We start from the raw sequence: 12,499 nt of genomic DNA, 5'->3' as shown, positions 1-12,499 counted from the left end.
AATACAACTCAGGAAAACGTGCACAGTTGCATATCTGAGTACATGGTAAGCTGCTAAGCCCATACCATAAAGATTACTGTCTCTTTGAAAAGGATTACAATCATGGTGGACAGACAAGCCCTGAGATGCAGATTAACACAGCCTCCTGTGCACTTGATGACTGGATTATTCCAAAATCTGGAGAACAAAGGTTGAAGCCACCTCATCTCCCATCTCTTTTGATACTACACTTCATGAGTGGATAAGAGGAACCCTGGAGTTTTAAAGTTCAGGAATAAACAAGTAAGCAAGCCCTCCTCTTCTCTCTCCTCCACCCTGCACAAAGACAGCCACAGAAAGGAAACATAACTTGATGATGTCAGTGTTTATTTACATGATAGAAAGTTCATACAATTTGAAAAGTTGTCTCAACAGGAATCCACAATTAGTGCATTTGCCTGTGTGTCTTCAAAACTCAGAAAAAAAGGGATGATTTAAGATTTGATGACGTGGCTTCAGAACATTTTGACGATCACTTGGGATAAAAGTGCCAGGCATCAACTACAACAAAAAACACACATCAAGATTGGCATTAATTCTATACAACTAGCCAGATACAAACACTTCAAAAAGCAACATTCTACCCTTTCAACTGTCTCCCCTCGTAATACAACTCTTTCGGGTGAACTCTATCCCCAGCCTACATAAAGCACGTCCTCAAAACAAAAGCCCTTCGTTTTCATAGTTTGGCTGAAACTATCCTACAATGAGTTACAACATTGACATGACCACCCCTAGAAAACATCAAAGATTAGGCAGACTATGTTCAGTTGTCTGTCACATGTCTGAGATGTAATACTTCAGTAAATAAATGCTATTTATTGGCATGCCATTTAAGGGCAAATGGAATGCAACTTGCTTTCCCATGACATGGGCTACACAGATGTTACTTTGCAAACAATTTGGAACTTGACTCATGACTAAGTCTCTTAGAGTTTCTGTAACCCCCTCCATCTCAAATACTGCATACATTTTCTCTACAGAGTTCTTGCCAGTAGAAAAATGTCTTTTTTTAAAGCAGTTAACAAAACTGAAAATCTAGGATGCAATCTTATTTCTTGACTAAAAACATATGTTCTGTTAACACAAAAAACCAATGTCATCAAAATGAGTGCATTTTGATTTAAAGAAGTACATCTGAAAAGTAAGTATGGCTACGTCACTTTTAGGAAAAGGGGCTGTTTATTTGATTCATTAGCTACCATGAGAAATGACAAAAAATAAGGTAAAGCAACCTTTCTCAGTTAAAAAGTCTGTGTCACGCATTTGCGTTCTCTGATCAAAGTGATAGAAAAAAAATATTTAATCTTCTCATCTTTTTATGTAGACTACATATAACAGTAACCTGACAGTCTGACAAAATATAACCATTATCATCCTTCTCATGTGTACTTTTTTCAGTAGGACTGTTTTACGTCAATTTTTAAAGCAAACGATTTTAAAAAGTCATATGGCATTTGGGGTAAAAAAAGAGTATACCTTCCGGGGAAACAGAGTCTCCGCTCACAGGCACTGGTGCCTAAAAAAAACAATAACGTATTAGTTTTTAAGTTAAAGTTTCACAGGTAGTGTCAAAACTCAGAGCTATTTTACTCTGAAGAGATTAGGTCTTGATTTTGATATCAAGAGATATTATAAACAAGAACTTTCTGTAGGCCCTGCGGGGCAATATTCTACGCTTACAGACCTTCTACCTTTTCTTTTTTTTTTTTAAATATCCATCATACAAATTCCTTTGTTGTTCATAAATGACAAAATATACACACTAACAGTGAGTGACAGATTAATACCTTATCTAACATAAAGAGAATTTTCCTACTTTACTGTATTTGAGGATCACAGGATTTGCTGTTTACACACCAAAGAGTAAAAATGCCTTTCCAGTTACGTTACTGTACATACATATTTCATTGTAAGGCATGCATGTGGGTATATACACACAATTTATATTACACAGATTCAAATATTTTAAAATAAATATATAATTATAGTCTTTTACAACTACATTTTGACAGAGGAGGAGTCAGTTCTGTGGAGAGCGACAAATTCTGTTTTAAAACGTAGGTCTGTAGGTCCAGGTCCATTTCTCAGCAAAGTCTGGATACAGCAATATTCTATCACAGCATTACACAGTGTATCCTGTTCTTTTACTTAAAGCTAAGGGAAGAAATTAAAGCCAGTTTTAACACCAGCTGGACCCGATCTGCCTCACAATGAAGATGCAAGTGTAGTCACGCCAATAATAACAATAACCCTCCACTGTGCTTCCCTCAGTTCCTCACAAAGAGGCCAGTTCTCCAACTGACATAACTGACGGGGAAAGAAATAGAGGGTATCTCGGCACAAAAGATCGTGCAACACCCACGCCCCCACACAAATCAAGTGTAAAAACTGGGAAGACATTGGCCTTTGCTATGACAGAGGCCCACCTAAGCTAGGCTTACCCAAACAGATAACCCTGGGACAAATCACTTAGGTGAACTGTCCATCAAAGAAACAGCCTCAAAGACAGGGTTTACAGCAGTTTGAAGCTTCAGGAGAACAAAGCTGTGCTGTGAACAATACTGTCTTCTAAATTTTAGGTGAAAAACACTTTCTGCCATTACTAATGGCACCTAAAGATATAAATAAAGACTTTGCAGCACTTTGCGGACAGCCAGGCTGACCCGGAAGCTGTGCAGGAGGGCTCAGCACAAGGCAGAGCTCAAGCTGAGCCGTGCCAGGGTGAGATTCTCTCGTGAGCATGGCTACCTCTGAGCACGCACAGGGCTGCCCCCCCAAAACAGCCTGTGAGGAAGGAGGGGAAAAACAGTCGTCGTCTTCCTCCTGCTTTACCCACAATAATTAGAAGTGCACAGAGGGGCTACGTGACTAGTCTGCGGTCAAAAAGAAAGCATGTGCCAGTGTGATGAATGTAACCCAGGTCTTCCTGGTCTCATCACCAAACCATCCTCTCTCTTTTCAGCCTTATCATAGCCTTTCCAGCCTTAAACATAGCCTTATCTCATAAGGCAGTGAGAGCCAGCAGTCACGATGTACAAAAGGTGCCTGCCACTGCTGGGATAATTGCTCAGAAAGTTTAAGTTGAGAACTCAAAGAGGACCATCTTCCCATCAGGAACAGGTCAAACAAACCCATCCCACTGAAACAGAAGCCTCTGCACTACAGAATCCTTTCATTTGGGGCACAGGTGGAAAAAAACCAAACAGTACCTTTTGTTTCACAACTGGCCACTGAACAGATAATTCTGCTTCTACTAAGTCCTACATGGACATGTCCTGATAAAAAAAGCTGTAGGGAGAAAGGCAATTAACAGATCTCCCTGCTCAGATCTGGATTATTTTCAACACATTAGTAAATGTACAGGTTAAAATTTTGGTAGAGATTTTTTAAATTATAAGGAAAAGCCAAATATTTTCCCCCAAGAGATTTTTCTCTTTTATCAAAGAGACTTCATCTAGCAAAGCTTTCCTAGTTCATTTTCTTTCCAGTATTATAAGGGAAGAATTATGCGATAAGTCTGAGAAACACTGCTCTACTAACTATATATAGATTGCCTTGGATGTTTTCCAATTTAAAAAGTCCTGAGTGGCTTCTTCACAGAGCTAGTGAGGAAGCAGCTCTCGGGATTAATGTTAAATAAAGGTTTGGCTGTCTTGGTCAGTTTTGCAGGTGGCAACACTTAGAAGCCTGAAACAAACAGTACATCTTAGCACTAACATATTCAGCTACAAAGCTGCATTCCTCCAGGGTTCAGTTCTCAACGTGTTCTAACACTGGAGCTGAGAAAGAGATGAAACCGTTTTCAGATGCTAGGAAACACCAGAAACTTTCACTATCTACAGTTTAAAGTTCCAGTGGCTGTGTAGCTGCAGGGAGGCTGGCGTAATTCTAGGTAGTTCAAAGGTTCAGTACGTGTCCTCATACGCACAGGTTATCCTCTGATCTCATTGGGATTGACGGGACGTGGCAAATTCCCCAGCTGCAGAATTATTCCTGATTTGACACTAATCACTTGACACTGCAACACACCTTCTGTCCTGAAAGTAACTCAGTGCAGTGGAAATTCCCCAACACAAACAAGCCATTTTAGTCCCACATCTGTACAAGTCAACTTCTCCGCACATACTCAAGAGTTTGGTTGTCTGCCATTTGTATTTCAAGAGTATCTTACTGCACGCAATTTCCAATCTAGAGTAACTTGAAAAAGTAAGAACAGGATGTAAAACAGGACTGCATCTTTTCCCTGTTTAGAAAGTACCAAAAGACAGTCACCTACGTAGACGCAATTAAAGTATTTAGAACGTACCGAAACAGAACGATGGAAAGGAACAGGCATGACAACTTCACAATAACAGTAATAACACTTAAAGAAAATAAGGTGAGGCACAAAAAGCCAGAAAATGATAACATTTGATAAAAAGGCAAACATTCGTAAGACATTAAAGTTTGATGCAAAGTATGGATTTTTGTAAAAATATATCCATAACCTTCCAAAAACTGTAATTTGTAATTAAGAGGCAAAATGATGGATACTGATGGTTTAAACAGATATTTACTTATATGCTTCGAAGTACAAGCAGCACAGAACACACAAAAGGAAATATTCCTTTGCAGATTTGTCACTGTCCAAAATAAGAATATATTTGAACTTGAAATTTTAGTTGCATTTAAACATCCATTAAAAGTTATTGTAAATTTGAAAGTAGAGGGGAGGTATTTGCTTATAGCCGTGACTTACATGGCTAAAAACATATCTGAATACCAAAATGAATTTTTCTTTCATACACAATTTACAGTCAACATGGATCAAAACACATTCACAAGTGCAAATGCCAAGCTACTTTTAAAGAAACGCTGAAAGCAACACACCAGAAGAGGAAAAAAGTTCAGTGTGACACCTCTTTGTGTCTTACAGTAGCTTTTTACAAGTGACAAAGTCTTATTTGCTTATGACAAAATGCCACTCAGGATACCACCTTTTTACTAGAAACGGCAGTTGGAATCTTAACTGCACAGACAGTGGATGTTGTCTCCTTTGAGACCTGCACTTGCGTAATTACTGTGACTATTGGGGCAAAACACTGACAGCATACAACCCTAGTTAGTTAGCTACCCTGGCAGCCACGCACATGTGCAAAACACTTGGCATGCTCCTGTGGTCATGGGCACAGGCACAACCACAGAGTATGTTAAAAAAGGGAAAAAAACGAGCAAGTACTTGGGGGTTCTTCTCTTCAGGTAATTTCCGGTAACTTTGCTTACATTCTGGCATCCAATCCAGCATATTTCAAAATGGAAGAAGTTCTCCTTCAGTAGCATTTGCACATGAAAACATCAGACCTACAGGACATCTTTCTCGCCTAAACGGGAAACCTGAGTCTTTTAATTTTATGTTAATTTGCAGAATATGACAGGCATTCTTTAAGAAACATTCAGAAAAGCAGCCCCCTCTTTTATAGCAATGCATTTAATTATGCAAGTAGACAAACAAAGGATGCTTTTAGTGATTAGGGACTACAGTCAGCTAGTCAATGAGTTCTAACACTGGGTGGTAACTCATGGCAACAGGGGAGACAGAGAAGACAGCAGGCTAGATACAAATAGCAGTCCATCTTGCTATTCAGGATCAGAAGAAACAGTGCTACAGAGGGGAGGGGGGGGGAAAAAAAAGAAAGAAAGAAAAAAACCCCAGTAGAATGGTAATGAACCTGCCAGAAAATACAATTGGACCACTGCAATGAAAGGTTTATATTATAATGCTTACATTTCCCCCACAACCTTTGTGCTCTTCCTTTTAATTAAAGGAAAATTTAAGGCATAAATTAAGGACTATTTCAGTTTAGCTATTTTACGTCTGTTTTGGAGCTCTGAATCTTCTTTTCCTATGAATCAATTAAAAAAAGAAAAAAAGTAAATATTGCCCTTACCGACTGCACAATCGATCGGGCATCCTCTTCACTGCAGCAAAACGGGCTACCACCCACCAGAACATTTGTGCTGAGAAATAAAATTAATAACATGTTTATCAACTATTACAAAAGAGAGAGACAATTAAGTACCAATGGGGAAGAAAAAAAAAAAAAGCGTGTATCTGTCCAGAAACGACAAAGTCAAACACAAACTAACGAGGAATGTTGGAGGGGACTAGGGGGTTGTTCCTTGTTTCTTTGCAATTGGGTTTTTGGGAATTTTGTTTTCATTTGTATGCAAATGTTCATTAATGTAAGCAGTACTCCTACTCTCTGCTTCTGGCATCTAAGCTCGGTGGCATCTAAGAACCACAGCCAAAAATCTAAATCTACCCAAAGGTGAACAAAGAGAAACAGGCATTCCCTGAGGGAGTTACCTAGCTGGCTAACGTGGATGGCACGAGTAACCCCCTGTCTCTTGTGCTTGAAAGGATGGCAGATCCTATAGGCATACAGAGATAGGCAGGTCACACTTGGCTTCCAGGAACCTGCTTGAACCCTCAGGCAAGGACAAGAAGAAAAAACCCAGATCAAAATTCCGCTCTTACATAAAGCATTAGATGCCTGTACTGCTTCCAGACAACAGAGAGAAATTTAGGGCCAAGTATTTTCCAGAAAAGTTTTCCTGCAAACTATGAATCTGTACTCTTTTACACCAAAATGAGTTTGGTCATGAGCTTTTAAGGGCCTACACAATTCCTCAGAGCAAGACTGTGATTTTAATTACTTTTAAATTGTATTAGCATGTACCTCGAAGTGCTTCTGAAATGATCAAAACTCAAGTTTGAGTACTCTCTTGTGGTATTTTTGCAATGTTACACTAAAATTATTAACCTGTCCAACTGTTACACTTGCTCAGTCAGTCCCAAGGAAGAGAAAGTCACACTTCTCCAAGAAACTAGAAGAGGACAGTGACTACCCGAGCACAGCCTTTGCCCTCCGATTTAGCTAATGTGAATCTACAGCCCTTGGACAGCACCAGACAAACACACATGCCCGCTCTTCAGGGCATCTGCTGCCAGAACTGCCAACTCAAACCAGTTTAGAGAGTTCAATAATTTTAATTTAGATCAGGCCAAAGCTTGGTAATGAATAGTAACTTGGCATTCCGGAGAATAGTTTTAAAAAATTCTTAAGAATCCTAAGCGGCAAAAGAATTCGTATCACAGTAATACAGCACTGAAAGGATGGAAAAAACAGCGATAAGAGGACTAATCAGGATCTGCAGGGGATACAGAGTTTCTCCCCAAATGATCCCAGACACACCCTCTGAGGCCATCAGTAGAAAGTTAAAGGAGTTTACGTAATTTTTGTCTAGTCAATATATTTTTTGAACCACTTACTAACAAACCATTACTATACAAGGTGCAATTACCACAGTCAATTATCAATTAATTCTCGATCAGAAAAACATGAATATTCCTGTCACCTCAAAGCAAAAAGTCTAAGCAGCTCACGCACAGCTGCCACATGTCAAATACCAATAGTACTAACACAATACAAAGAGGAAAAGATTTGACAGGATACTTACCATTTAATAGTACCTCCATCAGCTTTTTTATGAATCAAAGCTTTCCAGTATTCATGGGTGGATTTAATAATTGCAACAGCAAAATCCTAGTTTATATGAAGGAAAAGTTTTATGATTTAAAAGGCTATTAAACACAAAAAAGCCACAGAACTAGCTTATTAAAACACAGTTTCACGTGTTATATTTTCCAGAAATTTAATGAGGCCTCAAAGGAGGCCCCTTAAAATAACACTATTTTTATGAAAAGAAACAAACTTCACTATCTGTCGAATACACTGGCAACAAAAAGGCTTAATGAAAAAATCGAAATCAGCACTAGATGCTAGACACCTACAGCTGTAGAAAACTGTATCAGGTCCTAAACGGGACAAAGTGCATGAGCCTATGACTCCTCTGCTGTGTGTGCACATCAGGGTCAAAGGTTTTCCCTCCCATGCCAAAATGGGCATTTACCTCATTAATTGCTCAACCGCATAAGCATTCGCAATAATGTAATGTCAGCTGCTTAACAGGTTTTTTTGTTGTTTAAAAACAAAAATAATATGGGGAGGGGCCTTAAAAAAAAATCCTCAGTGTCCAGATGATGATATCTGGATAGGCTTGCAAAAAGCTGCCAACAGAACGTTCACATTTCCTAACAAGGAGCGACTTGGCAAAGCGCCACCGGAACATTGTGAACTTCACCAGAGCTGCTGGAAGGCAGCCACCGCTGCCTCACCACATCCTGGGTCTCCAGGAACGCTTAAGTAGTATCCAAGTGCTCCAAACCGGCTACGCGAGGGTCTTTACTGCCTCAAGCCTGAACTCCCGACAACTTGATCACGTCCCTGCTAAACTGTCGTTACGGTAGAATTACAGAACGGGAAAATCAGGAATAGCAGTGACTGAGAGAATGGAGAACAGAAGAGCAGGTTATCCAGCCTTACAACCCTACATTTGATTAATTTAAGAGACAGTTTTAGTGTAGCAGAGGGGAGCTGGAGCATCTCTTTAACCATGCAAAAAATGTAAAATTGCCTGTGCTGGTTAGAAGGTGTTTTATAGCTCTGATAAGCACACTGTAAGGCTAGACGGATATCACTCATTAGGAACTTGTGATTCTCTGCCAAAAAGAGCGTAAAGAGAGAATGCAAGATATAGGATTTGCAAAGTATTTTTACTCAAATCAAACTCAGTTTCCTCTAGAAAAGTCCAGGCATTTTCCTCAGCAAAGTCTATTCCCAGGCCCACTCTCCTTTCCAACACTGGCCATTTTTGCTGCAGGATGTTTAAAAAGCCATTCATGTTTTCTAAAAAAGGGAAAAATATTTTTTCAACCTTCAAGCCAAAAACAGCTCAAATGTTCTTGCATAAAAATACCAGGAAAAAGTATACCTTGAGCAAATACCAAATATGGAAAAATCTGCAACCTATTGTCTTTCTTAAACTCCACAGCCTTGAAAAATGTCAGGGAAATTTATCAATCAAGACTGAAAGAAAAAAAAAAAAAGAAAAAGAAAAGCCCTGAAAAGACAATCTGCTCTTCCCGCTCAGAGAGAGAATGAAAATACAGTAACAAGCACTGCACACATATAGCCTCTTCAGGATTGGGACCTAATGTTTTTTACTGACTTCCTTTAATAACGTTCATATTTTCCTTGAATAAAACGAAAGATACCAAACACTTCATATTACTATCCTCGTATATTGTATTCAAAAATCCATTATATAAAAATTCCTTATGTTAAAGCTCCTCCTCCTTTGCTAGAAATTTTAAAAATTCTAGGATGGATCAAGGAGGCCATATGATAGCAAGATACATCTTTGATTTTGTATCATCTTCACCTTGTCTTTAAATTCTCCATTAAAAGCGAACTGATTTTCCAGTTTACCATCAGGGACCTTATATGATCGGAACCAGTCAATCGTAGCCTCAAGGTAACCTGGTTTGTGCTTCCTGACATCATCAATATCTGTTGATACAGGGGAAAAAAAGGGAGGGAGGGGTAATTTTATTCACAGTTTTGGTAACATCAATTTTTTCAAGTCTCGTAAAAGACTGGCAAGCAAGCTGATTTCACTGAATACTTTCGAAGTCATCAGGGAACTTCACTTTATCACATCAGCTGCCCATAGTTGATATTTTATGATTTCAGCACCACACTGAACAGGTAAAACAGCTGCCTCCTGGTTTCCATTAATTAAGACCCAAAGGGACAATGAATAAAAAGACCATACTTATGAAAAGAGAGGAAGAAAATTCCATGTTTATAGGCTTTCTTCTCAGTATGCATCTCTTGCAATACTTTAGATTATTCCACAAGACTACTCTTCCAACAACTGTAGGCACTACAGGAATTTTTTGATAATGAAAGAATAGCTAGTAAAAACAATTTCAACACATAGATTTTAAACCACCATCTCAAAACAAAGAGACTTGAGAGGCTTGACTTCTCAAAGCTGTATTAAAGGCATCCCTTTACTCTCATTACTTCCAAATTCAACCCACTAGATAAAAAGACAGGCATGTGCGAGGTGCACTAAACACTACCTTTGCTGCTTATCTACATACTTGCAGTGATAAGCCAGTTCTATCCTTGCCTCTGCAGTCCTGCTGTGCAAAGATGGGACAGGACCCAAAAAGGAATGCATGCCATTTGCAGGGCACCCTTTGGAGACGGCGATGAACGTTGTCTCAGCGGGTGCTGAGAGATCAAGAAGGTTTTGTTCTATAACATTCACATCCTTCTCTTTCCATCTATTTATCTCCTACAGCCCCTCCTCATAGAAATGATTTTTTAATCAGAAGCTGATTTTTTTTTTTTTTTTTTAATCACTGTGCCTCCTCTGTATCCAGTCTTCCTGTTATTTTGTAACTTCACTCTGCCCAGGCCACCTTTTGTAGTGTTACTCTTTTTTTCTGGTGTTTTGCCAGTCATTTGCTTGTTCCTCCCTTCGTGCTTCCCTGGCATCTCCTCCTGTCTCTCTCTCTCACTCTGTCCATCCTGTCTGGCTACTCTGTTCTCTTCTCCCATAGAGGGGTCTCATTCACTGACATCTCCCAGCTGGTAATGACTGCTGACAGACACTCTTCTGTCTACCCAGTCAAAGGCGCTCAGTCCATGGGATTGACTCCTAGTCATGTCCTTTCCAGCTTTAAGTGCCTAGAGTATCTTTCTAGTCTGCGAACCTGAAAAAAAAATCCACATATTTCCAAAGAGAAACAGAGAACAGAGAAACAAGAGAAACTACAGACCATTCAATCCCCTGCAGACCCCTGAAAGTTAACATGTTGACTGAACCCCAAGACTAAACCTACAGGAGAAGATATGCTAGGTGGTCATAGGCATTTGATAGCTGCCAGTCCCAAATTCCATTGGACCATATATTGCCCAAAGAATAAAATAAAAAACCCTGAAGAACCCTGTGTATATTTTTGCTTCTGCGTGTACTTAATAGGCCTGCGTGTTTATGGACTCAAAGTAAAACACATTTTGAACTTGGCCGCTGGCCATCTGCCTGTAGAAAATCAGGGAGTTTCACTGGCAGAATCCCTAGGAAAAAAAAAAAAAGCAAGGGCATGTAACGCTGGGCTGGAGGCAGATCTTGCTGGAATATAAGTGTAAAAGGGTAAGATGCCTTTCACAGGGATGGGTGAGTGAGTGAGAATGGCCAAGAAGAAATGACTTAGAAAAGGGCGGGGTCTTGGTTAGAGGCAGGATGCTTTATCTGAGCACTATACAACTACAGCTACAATTAAAATTGGTTTCAGGACTCCAGTGCATCATCCTGTTCCAAGCAAGGAGAGAACATCCCTCCTCCCATCCTAAGCCTATGTGATCTCCTCTTGTGGGGATCACAATTTCTATCACTTGTTGAAGAGACATTACGGCAAATCTCTTCAGAGAAATCTCTTCTAAAGCAAACCAGGCTGCAACAATTTCCTTGCCTCCCAGTGGTGGATGAACTCCAGGTCTCCATCTCCAGACAGTGCTCATATTCAAGCAGAGTTTCTCAGACTGCCGTTTCTTTTCTGGTTCCTGTTCCAGCAAACCTCTTACCTAAACTTTCTTCTCCATTCCTCTTCCTCGGATATGTCTCCTAATTCGCTAAAAATTGTTCACCAGGAGGGCTTCACTGATAGACATTTGAACCCCCCACCATCTGGCATTCCTTATATATGTTTCTTGTAAAGACCCAAATGATAGAATAGGCTTTGGCAGGCTCATTACCTCCTTAAGATAGGAAGGACCACCTTCATAAACCTTCAAATCATTTCTGTGAATCTTGTATTCTCGCTCCTGGAAAATACCTGGCCTACGTAAAGTGACTACCCAGAACCAGGCTACAGCATCAGAAGGCTTCAGAAGTACTGTCTGCTCATATTCTGGTTTTGAGGACTGGAGAAGCAGCACAGTGGCTTATTTTTCCCTGGTTCTTTGCAAATTATTTTCCTTCTCCCCCGTGCTTCACTTCACTATTCTTTATTATGAAGGAGAGTTACAGGGCACCAAATGAAGCTTACACTGTTGATTAAAAAAAGAAACTTGTATTATAATGGGAGCTGGGGGTCAAGTAGCAGGAAAAAGTGCAACAACAACAACAACAAATTCTGTTGTGGACTCAGCACATAGCACAAAAACATAAGAAAAATAGCAGCTTTTGCATCACTCAACAGCTACCTCTTCAGTTTATTAAAAAGCATCATAAAAAAAGCTTGAAAGACAGCCGGTCCTCCACTTTGAAATCCAAACAACAGCTTTGGGATATGAGGGGGAGGAGGAGAAAAATTTCCTCAGAGAATAGAAGAGGGAACAAAGAAAGGTAAAAGCAAAGATAACAGTAGGCAGTACATTGATTTAAGGCACTTATATCTGTAGGAGCTAATCTCATGTTATGAGGAGGACACGAACAGAGTCAGATGTCATCTCCACAGCAGACACTGCTTTCTGACCCTGACTGTGACTGCTTACCTTCC

General features: G+C 39.7%; 1 protein-coding gene across 1 annotated transcript in view; it reads right to left on the bottom strand.

Annotated features, from left to right (window-relative positions):
• Window positions 1–345: 345 nt before the first annotated feature.
• The window catches only part of PPA2 (inorganic pyrophosphatase 2), a 35,880-nt gene continuing 23,726 nt past the window's right edge, over window positions 346–12,499 (bottom strand). The window contains exons 8-12 of the mRNA XM_068941974.1: window positions 9,367–9,494; window positions 7,543–7,628; window positions 5,970–6,039; window positions 1,519–1,558; window positions 346–540 (exon numbers count right to left, since the gene is read on the bottom strand). Coding sequence (XP_068798075.1) covers window positions 512–540; window positions 1,519–1,558; window positions 5,970–6,039; window positions 7,543–7,628; window positions 9,367–9,494 — 353 coding nt within the window. The 3' untranslated portion in view covers window positions 346–511. The remainder of the gene's footprint in view (window positions 541–1,518; window positions 1,559–5,969; window positions 6,040–7,542; window positions 7,629–9,366; window positions 9,495–12,499) is intronic.

Source organism: Struthio camelus, chromosome 4 (assembly GCF_040807025.1).
Source record: "Struthio camelus isolate bStrCam1 chromosome 4, bStrCam1.hap1, whole genome shotgun sequence".
In the NCBI taxonomy this organism is placed as follows: Eukaryota; Metazoa; Chordata; class Aves; order Struthioniformes; family Struthionidae; genus Struthio; species Struthio camelus.
Note: the sequence above shows the minus strand (reverse complement) of the source record. Positions and strands in the feature narration are given on the sequence as shown.